Raw genomic sequence first — 20616 nt, forward strand, 5'->3', positions numbered from 1 at the left:
ACTGTGGTAGGACAGAATGGGTGGTAGAGATGCTAGGTTGATTTTCTCTCTCTCTCTCTACACAAACACACACACACATGTGCGTGAACACACAACTTTCATCTCCCAATAGTGCCTACATTTGGGGAAACAGTAAATTTTCAGTGAATGCATGTTCAAGGGCCTGGGGTTTGAAAAGCAAAATCCCTTGTGAGGAAAGCAGTGCTGGTAACATGGAGAGAGTCCTCATGAACAATATCCTGTGTGAGCCATGAAGAGGCACCACTGGGGCTTCAGGCCAAAGCCTCGTCATAAAGACTGAGAGCAGCATTAACGAAAATGTCCCAAAAGCCAAGAACAACAAAAGTCCCTAGAATGACAAATGGCAGATGACTACTCTTCTTTCCTGAACAGGAAAGTTCAATTGCTCAAAGTAGAATGATCCATATCTCACTAGACTCTAGCTAACTGTCTTACTGACTCCTGGAATAAACCTAATACTTCATCCCAGGGCCTACAGTTATGAGGGGAAAAAAAAATAAGTCAGTGGCAAAAATAAGAGAAGCTCTGTGAGTTAAAGAGCAAGCTTGTAGATTCGCAGTTTGGTGTTTAGGGTGGCAGTGTTTAGTAGCCCTCTGGCATGATTACATTTTTGATTCACTGGGTGGCAGTGTTGATTTCCCACACCATAGAAGATACAAAGCCTTCTGCAGAATTCAAATCACCTTGGGCCAAAGAAAAAAAGTCACACACTAAAACCCTCACCACTAAAACTAAAATGCACATATAAAATATTTTTGGCATGGCTTCACCATGGAGGAAGAAAATAGGTTATGGGCTCAGTAGAGAGATAGAAGTTAGAGCATTATAAAGGAAAAAAATATCTTTCATAACCAACTTGAACAAATCCATCTTTCAAGGCAGGAGGTGATGGACAGAATTCTGTTGGAACCAAAGACAAAGGAAAGCAATGTGGTTCAAGCAACCTGGAAGGAAAAAAAATGTAATTAATGTGATTGATTTGCACAGTATAATAATTATTTTGCATTACGTTGGATTTCTCCTTTGTATCTGAAGGAACTCCATTCATTTAAGTACACTGGTGTAATATTTTTGTCATTCTTAGAACCAAATATCTGCTTACATCCTGTGGTAGAAAACTCAAACATAAACTCAAGCTAACAAAAGACAGTGATTTAAATAGCTGCTAGGTCAGTAGTATGAAAAACAAACAGAAAGAATGAGAAGAAAAAGAAAGTCTTTGGCCAACATACTACTTTCTGCTTTCTAGAGGTCACCTGTTTCAAAACCTATTTTTCCTCTTGCCGTTTGGTTCTGAAATTCATTTAATACAGAATTAATTCTGTATTGAAAATAAGGTATTGGGCGAGACGCGACAGCTCACGCCTGTAATCCCAGCACTTTGGGAGGACAGGGCAGGCAGATAGCCTGAGGTCAGGAGTTCCGAGACCAGCCTGGCCAACAAGGTGAAACCCCATCTCTACTAAAACTACAAAAATTAGCTGGGCACAGTGGTGCACATCTGTAATCCCAGCCACTTAGGAGGCTGAGGCAGGAGAATCTCCTGAGCTTGGGAGGCGGAGATTGCAGTGAGCTGAGATCCCACCACTGTACTCCTGCCTGGGTGACAGAGTGAGACTCCATCTCAAAAAAAAAAAAAAAAAGAAGAAGGTAATTAGAGTTAGCGACCCCAAAAGAGAGGTAACACAAAATTATAACTACCTTTTACTAAGCATTTACTATGTGTCAGGCACCATGGCAGTTGCTCTGCATATGTGCATTATCTCAATTCATACAGCAACACCATGAGATACATGGAAAAAACAATGGCACAGAAAGTTCAAATAACTTGTCCAAGATTATGAACTAATAAATACCAAAGCTGGATTTACGTCTAGTCAATTAGGCTCCTACAATTGTGCACCTTCTTCCTCTCACAAGGCAATAGAGAAATAGGAAGTCTTAGTGTCTACATTTTTTTCTGAACGTGTATAACTGAAAGCACATTATTTGGTGAAAGCAAGTTTAAGTAAGGCTAGGAGTAAGAATCTTAAGCCTAAAAGGAAGATGGGAGAACAGAAGTCCTAATATCATCTCACAAGTGCCAATCCTGACACTTTACCATCACTATGACCATCTCCTGGGGGAGCCTGTAATAAAGATACTGATAATGATGACATCTGTCATTAAACAATGGTTTTCAAGACTGCCTCTAAGGTCAAAATAACACTAATATTATCTCCACTCCAGAGACACAAAATCTGAGAGAAAGCAGTACAAATAGCCTGGACTAGTGTGGCCTCCTTCTCATCTGAGTTCCTTATAATCTTGCCGTACTTTGAGGAAACTGTGGCAAGTTTAATTTTCCTATTTGTACTGAGAAAGATGATACTTCCCCTCCCCTGAGCACCAAGAGTGAAAAATCTCTTCAATGACTTTCTTAGGATGTACCTCTCTTCCTAGCTTTATGTCAAAAAGCAGGAAAAATGCATCCTCTCAGAGATCTCCTCCCAGACCCTCATCCTCCCAGAAACATGTGCACAGCAGCCAGCATCCTCTTCCCACCATAATTCACATGCTTGCCAGCTTCCTCAGTCAAGAGATACTGATTAATGCCAGATTACAAGGCACCAAAGATTTAGGAATAAGGCTTCCCACCTTATTCTTTTTTCTTTATTCACCCTATGCTTCTACCAGATACCCAAGCACCTCATCTCTTTCTTCAACTCACATGACCTTCAAATTATCTTACTAGAACATTTTGCCAAGTCCAGTCAGCAAAAATTACTAAGGACAATGTAAAACAGTAGGGTGTGGCATAAAGAATTCTGACCCAGGGCTATGATTCATCAACTGAGCATTTTTGAGATGGCTTTTGCAGGGTCCTGACAAATGGGAAGTTTAGTGCCAGGCTACTGGGTTCACCCACCAAGATATTCTCCATCTCAAGCAACTGGCTCTATGCTTAATCCAAAAAATAAATGAGTAAGAATGGTGTATCTGAAAAGTAATACAAACTTTAATGAATGCTTAGTAATCACTTTGGGTGCTTAATCTCATTTAATTCTGACAGTAACAATAAACAGATAATCTTAGTATCAGTTTACCTGCTATTATCATGCTAATTTTAGAGATGTGGCCAGTAACTTGCCCAAGGTCACACAGCAAGTAGGTGGCCAAAACGAATGAGAATGATCGTATCCACTCAGCAGGACTACTCCCAATTACCCAGCCTTTTGTAACACTTGTTTCAGGAAAACCTGAAGCACACAGAGCAAGCTCCTTCAACTCACCCTAGTGCTAAGGGACAAAGCAGTCCCTGGTAAAAATAGCCATTTAACTTCTAAATCTCTCGACAGCAGTGATCATGTGTTCCATGCTAACTGCAGAGGGTACTGTGTTCTATGCAACTGCCAGGGGGTCGGGTCTCCATTACCTCAAGTGCTCCAGCTCCTCATCTTCGCATTGTGTGCTTTCTGTCGTTTCTCCAACGCAGGATCTCCCACCCCCACTGGGAGGTGGGTTATTGCATTCACGGCTTCTTGTTTTCTTCCCTTGGACACAGGGGCTCCAAGAGGACCAGCAACTCCAACCTCCATCAACCCCTCCTACAAGATGAGAAAGAGGTTGATCAATAAGTTCTTAAAGAGGGCTTGGGAACTTAGTGCTATGCTTCCTGCTAACAAGTTAATTGGAGGAAGAGATCATTCTGGATATTGATTACCTTCACTCTTCCTTGAGGTTTTCTACAATGTTCAGAATGGCTCTACATACAGACTAGGAATGTCCATATTAAGGTTGCATTAGTGAACCTCTTGCAATAATATCCTTAATTTGTTGATTATTTTACAACTGTTTCAAAGCACTTTTACATACGTTGTCTCTTTTATTTACTTCTCACAACAGTGAATGGAGGTGGGCAGGAAATGTTACCATTCTATTTAATTAGACAGCAGGAGAGTGTGCTTCCATTTTAACAGATAAGGGGAAATCCAAGCCACAAAGGAATGAATCACAGTCGTAGAATTTTAATTACCAGAACAGGCCACTTGGAGAGACATTTAGGGATAAGGATGCCTTTGTAATGCTTGTATATAAGCCTCTATAGTTTAGTCTTATATTTATTCATTTATCGTTCTTTTAGTGACTTCTATGAATCAAGCCTTTTGTCAAGCTCTGGGAATAAAGAAAGGAATCAAACAGCCCTGATCTTAAGTAATGAGCGTTCTAGAAGAGACAGACATGTACATAAATATAGAAACAAAAGTATATAGATTGTAGTCATACTTTGACTACTCATAAAGTCAATTTCACATAGCCCTGTACTAAGTGCTTGAAGCACCATATACACTGTAGAGCACACAGCAGATGTTCAACAAATATTTGTGAGTGATTGATAGTACATCACACAGAATAGAAATAGAAATGTTTCAAAGAGCATGCCATCAGAAAGATTAGGCAATGCAAATATACAAGCTCCACAGACCTTTGCTACAGCAAAACCTTACTGAGATAATTACAGAGGATGAAGGTGTTTTAATCATAACTCTATTCTAATAGAGAATGGGAAGTGGAGGGCACAGTGGGGCTGTTACTTCAGATGGATAAATAGAGATAACAGCAAAGAGACTTAACCACAGTAGCTACAATCTGGAAGAAGGAAAGGGAAGGAGGATTCTAAATTCATTTGAGACTTCATCTCTTCATACACAAAGAAGCATCTCAAGGAGCAGAGAAACAGGGTAATTCGCTTTCAATGTGTACAGGCTGACTAGAGAAAATTCACCCCACTGACCTGCTTGATTCCCTACGAGGACTCCTTGCTCACATGCCGCACCAAATGTGTACGGTTTGCAATGGCACAGACAATGGGTCCCCTCAACAGTAGCCAAACCACCATTTTGACAAGGCCGGCAATGACAGGGGTCAAATTCATCCAGATACTCTTCAAGAGCCCATTTCAGGTATAGTTTTTTCACAGAGGCACAAGGTACTTCCTTTACCAGCTCATATAAAGGTGTCAGCTATAGAGATAAAGACATCATAGTCAGTAATCAGGGATTTAGGCAAGAATATTTTGCTTTTCATGTTTAGGAACGACTCTCATTAAAACAAAATCAAAAGCCACTGGTAAGTTTGTTACAATTGTTTCTTATGCAAATACAAAGGAAAACAGTGCACTCTCTTTGCAACAAAATCAAGACAAACTTAAGGAAAATTAGGGTCAGATGGGGGAGGAATTTTTTATATATCTTTTGTGCATGCATAAGATTTAAAAAAAAAAAACAGGCCAGGCAAGATGACTCATGCCTGTAATGCCAGCACATTGAGAGGCTGCGGCAGGGGGGATCACCTGAGGTCAGGAGTTCAAGACCAGCCTGACCAACATGGAGAAACCCCATCTCTACTAAAAATACAAAATTAGCCGGGTGTGGTGGCGCATGTCTGTAATCCCAGCTACTCAGGAGGTTGAGGCAGGAGAATCACTTGAACCCGGGAGGTGGAGGTTGCGCTGAGCTGAGATCATGCCATTGCACTCCAGCCTGGGCAACAAGAGTGAAACTCCATCTCAAAATAAAATAAAATAAAATAAAATAGGACATTCATTTTCTAGTTACAGCAAAGAAGCAAGTGAAATTAAATTTAGAATTAAATTTCCTGACTGAGAGATTTAACATATCTCTTAGTGGAAATCATGGATTCTTTCCTCATGGAGAAATTTAAAACAGGTAAACATTATTACTCTGTGTTGGCTATTTCAGAAGAAAAGCAACCTTGAAATCACAGATGTGCTGACTCAACTTTAACAGTCTGCTCTCCCAGGAACAGAAATGTCTCTGCTTTGTAGCATTTGCCAGTTTCTGCAGTGTAGCTGCTCTCACCATAGCCAATTTCGGGCTGCCACCATGATGCCTGAACTGGGAAGAGATATGCACCATTGGTTCCTGAGAGCCCAAGCTGTTGCGAACACGATGGCTTTGCATAGTCATGTACCTGCACCTGCATAGTGCCTTTTCTTTCTCTGTTCCTTTTTTGCCCTGCTAAAAAGGTAGCACAAATACGATAATTTATAGTCCTATGTGGAAAAGTACATGGAGACTGTTAAAGAACATGTGTCTTTCTCTAATCAATAATTTAATCGAATCAAGAGTTTCTAAAGATTTGTATGGGATGCTGACAATGAATACAGGCCATTTTGAATATTAACAGATGGTCCTTTAAGATAAGACTCTCTAGGAAAACTTCACCCTCCCTCCCTCACCCATATTTGGAAGCCAGTGGGCACTTTATGGGTGTTAGGAGGGGACTTGAGGACCTATTGCAATTTTTGAGTTTATAAAATGTATCTCTGAAAATCAGGCTTTGCCTGGGACATTGACTTTCATGCAGGGAATAGATCATAGAATCGGTTCTGCTATAATGTTTGTTTTGATAAGGTGAATTTGTTCCATTGAGATTGATATACTGAAAATTTTGAGTATAGCACAGATTTGAGATTTTCTTATGTACAACTATGTCCACATGAAACACAGGGTGAACACAAAATGCTTCACACAGTGGAAACAAGTCACATAGGAATATACAAAACTCATGCATACGCATGTGCGTGGATACACACACACACTCACACACCCCTCAACATCTATGTCAGTTCATTTCCTGCATTATAAACTATGCTGTTCACATCTGCTGTTACAAATGCCTGTCGGGTTTCTGACTGGCGTCCTTCTACCACTTCACAGTAACTCACAAGCCGTAACCCTTCCAAAACCCAGAAAGCTTCAGGTCTTTTTCTAGGTAATGCACCACACTTATTGTAGTATAGATACATTTTTAATAATTTAACATGTATAAAACCATGCAACTATTTTTATTGGCACCTGTCTTTTTCATATGAGTGTCACAGATGATAAATTTGAGTGCTGTGTCTCTAACCTGATTTTTTTTCCATAAGCCCTTTATTGTGCAATTTTGCATAGCTCAATGATTTTTAGAAACACATATGTTGCATTATAAAAGAATTGATGATAACAATAAAACATCTTAAAATTCTGCCAGCCAACTTGTTACTATTCTAATTTGTATGACTTCAGGAGCCCACGAGCCATGGCCACACAAAGAAACGTGATAGGAACATAACAGAAGGCAAACCTACATGCCTTCCCCTTGCTAGAATTTATAACTCCTCTGAATTAGGGACCAAGGAAGACATAATCGAACTTAGATCAAAAGTTAAAAATGCAAATTTTGTCATTAATTTCTCTTGGAAATTGCAAGACATTTAACATTTGCAACTAAAATATGAGTATAACACACCTTCTGTTTCTTATTATTATGTGTGCATTCATTTTACTCTACAAAATATAATTGGGATACGGAAAATGCTAATTACAGCCATGTCTGTTTAACCATCTTGATTTAACCACCTTCGTTTTCCTCATGCAAATAAACATGACGGCTTCCTATTGCTTTAAACAAAGCCTGACATACCTTTTGTTTTATGACTTGAGGAAGATTAGTCACAGATTCTGCCCAGGCAGAATATCGCCTTTTGTTTCCAGCAGGATTGTCCAGCTCTAGGTAACTAAGGCCAGATATGAAGCCTGCACCTCCCCCTCTGATGAACGGGTCTCCTCGCAATACATTGTTCTGGGTTCCTATACAGAAGAAAGCAAATGAAAAGTGAAAAGTCTATCAAGTATTAAAAAAAACTATCGAACTGTATGACATCCTGGAAAAAGCCAAACTATGGAAACAGTCAAAAGATAAATTGTGGTCAGAAAGAAGGGAGGGATGAATAGGCAGAGCACAAAGGATATTTAGGGCAGTGACACTGTTCTGTATAATACTACAATGGTGGGCACATGTCGTTATACATTTGTCAAAAGTCATTAAATGTTCAATATCAAGAGTGAACCCTAATGTAAATTATGGACTTTGGATGACAATGTGTCAATGTAGGTTCATCCATTGTAACAAATGTTCCACTCTGTTAGGAGATGTTGATAGTGGGGAAGGCTTTGCCTGTGTGGGAGCAGCGGATATACAGGAACTCTCTGTATTTTGCACTCAATTGTGCTGTGAACCTAAAACTGTTCTAAAAACTAAGCTATATTTATTTTATTTTTGGTGGTTTTTTTTTTTTTTTTTTTTTTTTTTGAGACAGAATTCTCACTCTGTAGCCCAGGCTGGAGTGCAGTGGCATACTCAATGCAAACTCTGCCCCCCAGGTTCAAGCAATTCTCATGCCTCAGCCTCCTGAGTAGCTGGGACTACAGGTGTACGCCACCACACCTGGCTAATTTTTGTATTTTTAGTAGAGATGGGGTTTCACCATGTTGGCCAGACTGGTCTCGAACTCCTGGCCTCAAGTAATCTGCCTGCCTCAGCCTCCCAAAGTGTTGGGATTACAGGTGTGAACCACTGCACCTAGCCAAAACTAAGGTATATTTTTTAAAAAAGAAAAACAACTCTTGCCTGAGAGCAGATGATATTAGGGAATTATTGTTCATGTTCTTTATATTTTTACTGTGAGTATCACATTATGCAAGAGAATGTTCTTCTTAGATGTTACATGCATATATTTAGTGATGAAGTATTATGATATCTGAAACTTACTTCCAAATAGTTCAGCAAATATTATAAACACTTTAAATACATAATATATATTTCAAAGAATCAGTCAATATTATCAATATTATATGTACATATATGTAGTGAAATTACAAAATACTAATTGTATATAGGAAATGGGTATATGGGTATTTATTACAACATTCTAGTCTATATGTTTTAAAATTTTCATAATAAAATATTGGAAGGAAAACAGTTTATTGCATCTGGTATACTAACAATGAATAAAATAAGCTGTTAATTAACAGGAATCTATTACTTAACACATGAAAAGTGTTCTGAAAAGTGTGAAATGCTAATGGAAGCTTCTTTTCCATTTATGTGCCTCATAATTTTAGAAATACTTTACTCCATTTGTAATGGTCATGACAAGAAATTTCCAACCTTGCAGATCGGATTTTGAGTGGTTTTCATTTCCTTGTAACTGTCCAAATTTTGCAATTTCATAAAATAAGCATATTTTACTCATATTCAGAAATCATTAAAGCCTGACAGGTTTTTTTTTTTGTTTTTTTATTTTTTATTTATACACAATAATGGTACACGTTTATGGGGTGCATGTGATATTTTGATACATGCATAGAATGTGTAATGATCAAATCAGGATATTTAGGATATCCATCACCTTACCATTTGTTTGTGTTGGGAACATTTCAAATCTTGTCTTCTAGCTATTTAAAATATACAATAAATTATTGTTAACTATAGCCACCTGACTGTGCTATCAAACACTAGAATTTATTCCTTTTTTTTTTTTTTTTTTTTGAGACAGAGTCTTGCTCTGTCGCTAGGCTGCAGTGCAGTGGCACTATCTCAGCTCACTGCAACCTCTGCCTCTCAGGTTCAAGCAATTCTCCTGCCTCAGCCTCCCAAGTAGCTGGGACTACAGGCGTGCACCACCACACCCAGCTAATTTTTGTATTTATAGTAGAGACAGGGTTTCACCTTGTTGGCCAGAATGGTCTCGATCTCTTAACCTCATGATCCACCCACCTCAGCCTGCCAAAGTGCTGGGATTACAGGCCTGAGCCACCACGCCTAGTCGAATTTATTCCTTTTACCTAACTACAGGTTTATACCCATTAAGCAATCTCTCTTCATTGACCCCTCCTCCTCCCCAGCTTCTGATAATTATCATTCTATTCTATCTCCATGAGATCAATTTTTTTAACCCTCACATATGAGAACATGCAATATTTGACTTTCTGTGACTGTAAATCTTAATAGTTTTAACAAATCACCTGATGCTTCCTCGTCTTCATTGTTAGCTGTGTTTTCAATATATACAGTAACACTTTTTAATGCAGTGAATCACGTCCCATCCCTGTATTATGAATCACAATCATCTGAGGGAACTGCAGATTTCTTAGTCCCCACCAAGACCTACAGGAGAATATCTGAGAGAATGAATAACCTTTGGAATCAGCATTTTAAGAGAATCCCCCAGGTAAGCGTCATGCATATTAAAGTTTGAGAATCACTGCCTTAGCTAGCACACCTATGTAAGAACTGCAGATTCTTTGCTAAGAATGATGGTTTCCGGCTTCATCCATGTCCCTATAAAGGGCATGAGCTCATCATTTTTTATGGCTGCATAGTATTCCATGGTGTATATGTGCCACATTTTCTTAATCCAGTTCGCAAGGACAAAAAACCAAACACCGCATGTTCTCACTCACAGGTGGGAACTGAACAATGAGAACACTTGGACACAGGGAGGGGAACATCACACACCGGGGCCTGTAGTGGGGTGGGGAGAGGGGGGAGGGATAGCATTAGGAGATATACCTAATGTAAATGACGAGTTAATGGGTGCAGCCCACCAACATGGCACATGTATACATATGTAACAAATCTGCATGTTGTGCACATGTACCCTAGAACTTAAAGTATAATAAAAATAAATAAATAAATAAATAAATAAAAAGAATTACAGATTCTACCATTATGATGTTTTTTTAAGGCTTTAGCCTCCCTTTCCATACCCCAGTGAGCTCTCTGTTCCAGCTAACTCTTTTCCCCTAGAAAAGGCAGCCCAATGCAAGTCAAGACCCCAGACTGTTAAGCCAAATTTTATGCATTTGCATTTCATATCTAATTCTTATTAACTATAATCTTGGGCAACATTTCTGGGTCTCAGTGTCCCTGTCTGTAAAATGAGAATATGAATAATACTTAACACATAGGTAGGAGGACTACACTGGTTTATTTTTGTACATCACTTAAAATTGTGCTGGCACACAGTAGGTGCCCTGTGTTTGTTAAATGTGAAATAAAATAAAATTGGTAAGCAGCTTCCTACTGCCAGCCCAACTGAAGACTGATGTCAACATCTTCTCAAAGCTCTCACTTCCATTTCTATGTTCAGATCATTCTTTTTCCACTTCATTCAAAAACTTTTCCTCCTCTGACATGTCAACTTCACGAAGACAAGCACTTTCTCTGGCATATTCACGGCTATATCTTGAGTGTCTAAAACAATTCCTGGCACATACCACAGACTCCATAAATAGTTGATGAATGAAGCAAGTGAATGAGTACATAAACCTGGTTTTACTACTCATCTTCCTCCTTCTTGCACTCATCTACCAATATCCCAAGAATCCCTGCTTCTTCACTGAGAACCATGACACATGGGTCAGTGTCCACTTTTGCCATTACCCCAAGAGGATTTAAGCTCTGATACTGCTCATTCTATGGCCTCACACAATGCATTGCAGTCTCACTTCCACCCCTACCATACTATGGAATCTCTTCCTTTAAAAGCAACTTTCTCTTCAACGTTTATTCTAGATTCATGGGGTACATGTTCAGGTTTGTTACCTGGGTGGATTATGTGATACTGAGCTTTGGAGTATGATTGATCCCAACACCCAGGTAGTGAGAGTAAGTACCCAATAGTTAGTTTTTCAACCCTTGATTCCTCCCTTCCTCCCCTCTCTAGCAGTCCCCAGTGACTATTTTTGCCATTTTTATGTCCATAAGTACCCAGTGTTTAACTCCCACTTAAAAGTAAGAATGTGCAGTATTTGGTTTGCTGTTCCTGCATCTGCACAGCAAAGGAAACTATCAATGTGTAACAGACAACCCACAAAATGGGAAAAAATATTTGCAAACTATGCATCTGATAAAACTCTAATATTCAGAATCTATAAGGAACTTAAACAACTTAACAAGTAAAAAATAAATAACCCCATTAAAAATGGACAAAAGACATGAACGGACACTTCTCAAAAGCAGCAACTAAGTCTTAATCACCAAATCCAGTGAACATTTTTTGGTCCTTATCTTCACTCTGTTGACCTCACTCCTCCTTTGCTTTCCATCTCTTGTTTTTTAATCCTGCCAAATGTTTCCTTCTCCATTCTTCTTTATTCTCTACAACTTTACTTAGGTAATCTTTTATTTCATCACTCCATGTATTAAATCTTTTAATGGAACCCAATAGCCATCAGAATGAAATCCAAACTCCTTAACATGGTACCCTCACAGTCTAGATCAGTTTACCCTTTCAGTCCTCCTTCAATCACCCAAAGACTAGCATACCACCTTCCCCCATCTCCACTGCCAACCAGCATGCACCAAAAACCTGACCTCCACGGAGTAGCCATGTCAGCAAGTGAAACTGAACTGTCTCTTGATATTGTCACTTGTCTAGGCTTGTTTGCCAATCATCATAAGGGAGAAAAGTGCTGCACACTGATAACATATTTATAATACAGAGGAGATAACCTGGTGAACTCCCTATCCTGTGTGATGTCTCACTACCTTGACACATGAAAGAGACAGCAGAGACAAAAATTACCTAATAGATTTTTTAAAACACAAAGTAGAACCCCTGATAAAGCCTCAAAAGCCTTTGGAGATCAAGAATTAACAATAGAAGAGTGGAGTAGAGGTTAGGCTTGTAATTATTCACAATAGCGAAGACATGGAATCAACCTAAATGCCCATCAATGATAAACTGGATAAAGTGTGGTGCATATACACCATAGAATACTATGGAGCCATAAAAAAAGAATAAGATCATGTCCTTTGCAGGAACATGGATGGAGCTGGAAGCCATTATTCTTAGCAAACTAAAGCAAGAAAAGAAAACTAAACATTGAGTATTTTCACATATATGCAGGAGCTAAATGATGAGAATATATGGAAATAGACAGAGGAGCAACACACACTGGGGCATTTTGGAGAGTGGAGAGTGGGAGGAGGGAGAAGATCAGGAAAAAATAACTAGTGGGTACTAGGCTTAATACCTGGGTGACAAAATAATCTGTACAACAAAGCCCCATGACACAAGTTTACCTACATAACTTCACGCATACCCTTGAACTTAAAAGTAAAAAAAAAAAAGAAGTTAAGTTTGCAATGCAAATTGCTCTTTTTTCATTTACCTGAAGCAGCTTTTAAAGCGTTTTCCAATTCCTTGCATCCATGACTTGAAAATTTAACGACAAAATGCCAACCTGAGGATTTACATTTCTTTTCTTCGACTGAATTAAAATCTAGGGGAAAAAATGTAAAAGAGACATGTTTAATTTCTGCATTTCTTGAAGATCTTCAGATATGAGAGTAGGGATAAGAGGTTGTTTGCTGCTACTATGGCCATCTAATCAAGAGTGACATGATATGAACATTTTCAAGTGCTCTAGAAGAGTCAAAGATCAGAAAAAATTGACTTTTGTTATTTTCCTTCTATCAGCTTCAGAGGGGAGGCAGAAGAGATTTCTACATAAAAAGGTGCAGGGAGTAGAAATTGAACACCCCAAAGAGTGATATCTTTCACCCATTTACAGTCAGCTTCTTAGGCATAAGATAAATCAATAAAAGTAGGAGCATGACAGCTTCTTCCAGCAAATCTACTTAAGGTTCCCAAAGCTGGCTTCTGTTTCCACAGGAATTAACTCCTAAAATTCAAGTTCTACTGGTTCAATCTCTCCATCTTTAACATCTGTGACTTCCAACATCTCCTTCCCATGACTTATACCCTTAGAATGTGATCATTTCTATTCATTATCAAGGGGAGTTTTTTGGGTTTTTTTTGCCAATGCATTTTTTGAAAGTAGGATAGAAAAATACTAAAATGTGCAAATATATTTTCTCATTTACTAACTATATTACAATAACCTTAATGTTTCTTAAAGAACAATTATTTGGGGCATACACTATATCCCAGAGGTTATGATTATATTTAAATAAAAATTTTAGGAAAAACATAAACTGCTCAAGAGTAAAATTTTTACTGAAAAATTTAATTTTACCAGCTTGGAATGTTTTTTTAATCCTCTCCATTTCTTTTAAGTGCAATAAAAAGAAGAAAACTGAATTTAGACCAAACTACTTGCTGGATTAATTCTCCAAAGAAATAGTGTCCTTGTCTTTGCTACAAAAACCTGTACTTGTGCACTCATTTCTAACCTGTAAGATTTGAAAAGATCAAGTTCTAGTTAAATTTTATGTAGTAGAGAACTTCAAAAAAAACAGCTCAATGGAAATGAAAAAATATTATAGTTTACCCATTTAAAAAGCTAAAAGACTTCCTCTGAATCTTATGTAAGAGATCTTATTCTTCTCCAAGGTTGTAACAGAATCTTTTCTGAAGAGAAAGACCTTGAAGAGGGGATTTGGAATAGAGAGGGAAATGTGGGCATCAGCTAAAAGACAAAGTTAGGAAAAAAAAGGTTTGACTTGGAACATTAGTAAGCCAAGGCTAGTCTCTGAAGAGGAGGAGTGGTTGTTAAGCCACCACCATCCCTGCCCATATCTAGACAGATAGTGAGGACCCTTCTCTCAATATGAAATCAACAAAGCATTAATTCAGGGGCATGTCCTGATTCTAACCAAAATCAGGCAATTTTAGCAGTGACTAGCATAAGGAATAAGCTAAACTGACTTTGAGGCCAGTTAGACCCAGCCTTAAATACTCTCCTTGCAATCTTCATGACCTTGGATAAGTCTCATAATAGCACTGAGTCTCTACTTCTCACTGTGGGGCAGAGATTATAATGCCCATCTCATTGGGTAGTAGTAAGGATTATTACTAATACATGTAACTCACTTGTCATGAGGAAGGTATCCCATCAATTTAAGCTATTGTTACAAGTATTAAGTAGTAAACAAACTTATGATATTCAGAGAGGATTTCTTTTAAAAGAATGAGAGGGTAAAAAACAAAGGTAAATGAAATACTTATTTAAACATCTTGATTTCTGAAATATTACTAAATTCCTCATTTAGTTTTTCTTGAGAAATGCTGTTTAGTTTGAGAAAGTGGAAAGTTTAAAAAGCATTCTAAAAACCCAGCCAATACCCTCTAGAGATAGCCAATAATGATAATGATTTAGCTCAAGGTACTATGCAAAAGAGTAGACAGGCTTTTCTTAAACCATATAAGATTTTAAGTAGACAATAATACATTCTTGCAATTTTAGATTCCTTTGCAATTTAAATTTCTGTTTGTCAAATTTTAAAGCTCAAAAGCTTACATTAACTACATGTTATTTCCCCATTAAAATCCCAGAAATGCCTTTAGACAACGAATTTTTTAATACTGTACCGTTTTGTTTTAATTTTTCTGAGTCCACATAAAATAGAACTCTGTATTCTCCTCCTAACGACCCAGATTGCAGATAATGTGTCCCGTACTGGTCGATTAAACTTCGGTAGGCACTGTAGTCATACAGAGAGGGGAGGTGGGAAAGCTCCTTCCAGAATGGCTCAGCAAGCTGTAAAAATTCTGGATTGTTATTAATGAACTGAGCCACTTCAACAGTGTTCTCAACAACCAGCAGTTGGTAACTCTGTGGAAAGAAGAAAGAGTACAAGGAGTTTTAGGTGGAAGATAAAAAGGCAATGGAAATAGTTCTCTGTTCAATACCTTCATCAGCTCTCATCTCCAATCAACCAAGACTACAAGAATTTTTATTTTTGACGCATGATGAGCACTCCTATGGGCCCACTTACTGGACGCAATCAGGAATATTTGGAGTCTCAAATAGTAATAATATCTGAGTAATGGCCAGGCAAGGTGGCTCACTCCTATAATCCCAGCACTTTGGGAGGCTGAGGCAGGCAGAGCACTTGAGACCAGCCTGGCCAACATGATGAAACCCTGTCTCTACTAAAAATACAAAAATTATCCTGCCATGGTGGTACACGCCTGTAATCCCAGCTACTCAAGTGGCTGAGGTAGAAGAATCGCTTGAACCCAGGAGGCAGTGATTGAAGTGAGCCGTGATCACACCACTGCACTCCAGCCTGGGTAACAGAGTGAGACCCCATATCAAAAAAAAAAAAAAAAAAAAATCTGAGTAATGCTATGTTAAGCCACCATCCCCTCCCACATCTGGACAGATAGTGAGGACCCTTCTCTCAATATGAAATCAACAAAGCATTAATTCAGGGTTCAGGATTAATTCAGGAAAATTCAGCTTTGTCGTGCCTCAGCCACTTGAGTAGCTGGGATTACAGGCATGCGCCACCATGCCTGGATAATTTTTGTATTTTTAGTAGAGGTAGGGTTTCATCATGTTGGCCAGGCTGGTCTTGAACTCCTGACCTCAAGTGGTCTGCTTGCCTCAGCCTCCCAAAGTGCTGAGATTACAGGTGAAGAAATTATATGATAATTTCTTATATAAACTCCAAAACCCCAAGACCAAGTTGCTATGCCATCTTCAACTACAAAAAGAGAATTAATCTATCAACTGATAAATATAAGTATATAAAATAATGTGTCCCTATGGTCCACATCTTGACAATGACTTGTAGGTATCATTTATCTCCCATGCTAGGGTATTTGCAGGTGAAGCTACTTTATAATGAGGTCTTTTAAACACTTCCTAAGCATCTTTTAATGACGTCCAAGACAGATCACAGATCTACTTTTGCCAAATCCCCACTTTGTGAACAATATAATGTGGAGACAATAAATGTTTTTACAACTCATAGCTCCATAGTCAGTTTCTCAGTCATAAAACAAATAAAATCAATATTCCTTATATTTTCCTAAGTGATTTATTAATCAAGTTACTAACTTTAAGGATGTGATGAAATGTGCAGATTGTGAATAATAATTAGCCCAAAAAAATTATTCAGCCATAACAGTATATCAATTAGTACAATCCATCTCTACTGTTCAGGTTTCTCAAGAGGAAGGTTTTAGTATTTCAAAACAATGAAGTATTTAAAAATGTCTTTTAACTTCCTTAGATAAAAATGTTGGTATCTCAAAAGTAATAAAGTGTTTTTAAAGTATTTTATCTTCATGCACCGTCTAAAAAGCCTCTAGCATTTGCATTTAAGAAGCATATATAAGCATTAATTAGATTTTTTTAAATTGTATATGACACTTAAAATAGTATCACCAGTAATCACAAATTTAAGAAATTTAAGATCGTTTAAATAGAAGATTTCAAGGTAATAAGGGCTTTGTAAACATCTTCAAATAAAAACAAATATTTTTAATGAGAAGTTTATAACTAAATATACATATATATATGTGTGTGTATTTTTTTTTGAGACAGGGTCTCACTCTGTTGCCCAGGCTGAAGTGCAGTGACGTGATATTGGCTCACTGCATCCTCTCCCTCCAAGGCTCAAGTGATCCTTCCACCTTAGCCTCCTAAGTAGCTGGGACTATAGGCATGCACCACCATGCTCAGTTAATTTTTGTGTTTTTATAGAGACAGGGTCTTGCTATGTTGCCCAGGCTGGTCCCAAATTCCTGAGCTCAAGCTCAAGCAATCCACTCACCTTGGCCTCCCAAAGTGCTGGGATTATAGGCGTGAACCACTGTGCCTGGCCAGTATAAATAAATGTATTATCAAAGAGATTTAATGAGACAATATTGTACCTTTTAGAGAAAGATATTGCATTGACTCTTAAAGGAAGTACTATTACTATTACTAATTTTAATATGAAAGCTGATCCTTTTGATAAATACAAGTTTATTAATGTAAGCAATACTTAAAAAAGTAAAACATGGAAAAGTTAACTGATATTTTATACTAACCTTTCCTTTATGGATTTCATTGGTATGTGAAGTATAACTGCGTGAAGAAGATGATGAAGATCTAAAAAAGGAGCACTTCCGACTAGATGATGTGTGTTCTGTCGACGTATGTTTTACATAAGACCAAGTACTATTGTAAAATTCATAATTAAAATCATTATTTATTTTCACCTACAAAGAAAATGAAAAATTTTGCTATGACTAAATTAATGCTTGGAGAGACCCAAGATACTTTTGTCATGGATCCTTTATCATGCATACTTTCTTCATGCAATCTTCCCAAAGAGAAAAGCTCTTCATTGGCACAAAGCAACTGTGACTCTCATTAAGACCAGGCCAGTATGATTATAAGGAAAGAGTTCATTCTACGATTATTTTTTTATTAAGCAGGACACATGGTACCAACAATGGCAATCCCAAGTGACTCACAAAATGCATTTAGGTACAAACAACTTCCATGTTCCTTTAATGTCAGCATTTGGCCCAGAAGCGAGCAAATTAACAAAAGCTACACTGACAGAGAACTCGAAAGAATTTCGTTCTTGATTTTTCATCTAACAAAGAGGAACAGAGATGCAAATAGGTGATATGAAACAATTAGCTCTTTTGGACTTTGTTTCGGAATGTTCTATGTGATCCAATAGTGGATTTAATTTTCTAATTCTGTTTCACTTGGATAAATGCTAAAATTGCATTTTTTTCTTTGCTAGATAGAAGAAAGGGTCACCCCAAAAGAATTTTAAAGTAGACAATAGGTTAGTCACATGTAGCTAAATGAGAAGTGACAGCTTCAGCTTTTATTGAAGAGACAATCATTCATTTATCCTTTATTTTGCTTTAGATCAAGTGTCAAAATGAAATGCCCACAGGGAACTGGCAAGTAACGTCAATGTTGGAAACCTCCAGTGGACAGCATGGTGATGAAAAAGTGAACATGTACCCTGTCTAAAAGGGATACACAACACTCAAATCCACTAGACAGTCACTAGATGTAACTACAGGTTCTGGTATTGACAAATTGTCTGATTTTTTCCAAGGGATAAATTTGACTCTTCATGTAAAACTCTCTTGATTTGTTAAAGTTATAGACAACTAATTTGCTAAAAATGTCAGTCCCTGTGGGAATGAAACAAATCAGGCAAGAAGACTCCCTCTCACTGTGTTTGTTCTATATAAATATTCAAATTGGGAGCTCTCCTTTCACAAGCATTTGTGTTTTTATTATATATACATACACGTCTGCGTTTGAGATCCAAGCATAAGGACAGAGAAAATTGAACTGATGGAAATGATATACTTTTTTGAAAACTAAAAGGAAAGAAAATGACAATATTACACAGTCATACTAAATGATGCTTGTGAAAGCAAAATATTCATGTTGTCACATTAAATAAGAAGACAGGTATAAGTGTGAAAATGCTATTAATGACAATCATGCAAGTATATGCCCAGTCAAAAAATACAAGACAGAAATACACCAAAATACCAGAAAATACAATATGGCTGTTATCACTACCCCCATTGAGTATTAGATATGCATGCTAAAAAGATAAGAAAGATAAGAAGATGGATTTCAACAAATCTTTTATTAGAGCATTATTTCCATCACATTATGAAATTGGTTTGTTTAAAAGTCAGATGCAAAAATTCAGCTTGGGCTGGGAGAATATATATATGTCTATGTGTATATATATACACACACACACATATATGTATATACACATATACACATACACACATATATATTATTGATTTTAAAAATATTTAGTTTATTATCTCTTTGGAGAAAGAAAAGTTATACACATCCCTTTCAATGCAAAAAAAAAAAAATTAGCCTATTTCCGCCTGTCTTTATATCCACAATTCAAATACAAATAAACCTCTCAGCTGCTTTAGTTCAGCATCTTCTCACTCCTATCTACCTACACATAGCTGCAGGAATCATCTTTCTCAAAGTGGTGTGGTCTTATTAAATTTTCTTTAATTAATACCCTCCTTCTTCCAGCTTAGATCCTGGATTCTCCAAGACTGATTCTTCCTCTGAAATCCCAAATTCAACCATCCTATATTCTAACATCTCTTATTCTTTTAACTCTCATTTTTATTATTGCCACATCTATTATTTAACATTATAGAAACATGTTCTTCCACTTATTCTCCCCCTTTCTCCCTATCAACACTTTCAGTTTTTTCACTTCCTTCCTGTTTCAGCTTAGGCTTCTTGGCTCATGACTTCAACCATTCTCTTGCCAATGGATTTAACTTCCTTGCCTAGATGACCTGCTATCATGTTTTCCTGGCAAAAACCCAGCCAGGGCTTGCTAGGCCAGGCATGGGCGTGGCGGCTTATGCCTGTAATCCCAGCACTTTGGGAGGCCAAGGTGGGCAGGTCACAAGGTCAGGAGATGGAGACCATCCTGGCCAACATGGTGAAACCCATCTCTACTAAAAATACAAAAATTAGCTGGGCATGGTGGTGCATGCCTATAATCCCAGCTACTCGGGAGGCTGAACCAGGAGAATCGCTTGAACCCAGGAGGCGGAGGTTGCAGGGAGCCGAGATCACGCCACTGCACTCCAGCCTGGTGACATAGCAAGACTCTGTCTCAAAAAAAAAAAAAGAAAGAAAGAAAGAAAATCGCACAACTGTACAGATTGGTGCCACTACAAATCCATTCGTGCTTTTCAACTTCAGTAGAATCCTCAAAACCAGCCAACAATACTTTATTTCTCTAGTCAGTTCCCTCCTCCCATTCTCTACAGTACCTATTTTTAAATTCTGCAAAATTTTGAAAATTTTTCAAAATTCAATTCCTCGATTCTACAGACACTTCCTTCACTCTCAGAAGATGATCTTACCTCTTTCTTTACAAAAACTCCCATCTTCAGAGACCTCTTAAACTGCTGGCTAACAAATCTACAAACTTATTAACTTTTCTTTCCTTCTTTTTCTCCATAGGTGTCCCTCTCTT

General features: G+C 37.7%; 1 protein-coding gene across 1 annotated transcript in view; it reads right to left on the bottom strand.

Annotated features, from left to right (window-relative positions):
* C7 (complement C7) overlaps window positions 1-20616 on the bottom strand; it is a 75122-nt gene that overhangs the window by 21541 nt on the left and 32965 nt on the right. Inside the window, exons 7-13 of the mRNA XM_003810975.6 lie at window positions 17645-17815; window positions 15191-15434; window positions 13029-13139; window positions 7492-7658; window positions 4796-5024; window positions 3437-3608; window positions 878-965 (exon numbers count right to left, since the gene is read on the bottom strand). Of these exons, the coding sequence (XP_003811023.1) occupies window positions 878-965; window positions 3437-3608; window positions 4796-5024; window positions 7492-7658; window positions 13029-13139; window positions 15191-15434; window positions 17645-17815 (1182 nt within the window). The remainder of the gene's footprint in view (window positions 1-877; window positions 966-3436; window positions 3609-4795; window positions 5025-7491; window positions 7659-13028; window positions 13140-15190; window positions 15435-17644; window positions 17816-20616) is intronic.

Source organism: Pan paniscus, chromosome 4 (assembly GCF_029289425.2).
Source record: "Pan paniscus chromosome 4, NHGRI_mPanPan1-v2.0_pri, whole genome shotgun sequence".
Taxonomy (NCBI): Eukaryota; Metazoa; Chordata; class Mammalia; order Primates; family Hominidae; genus Pan; species Pan paniscus.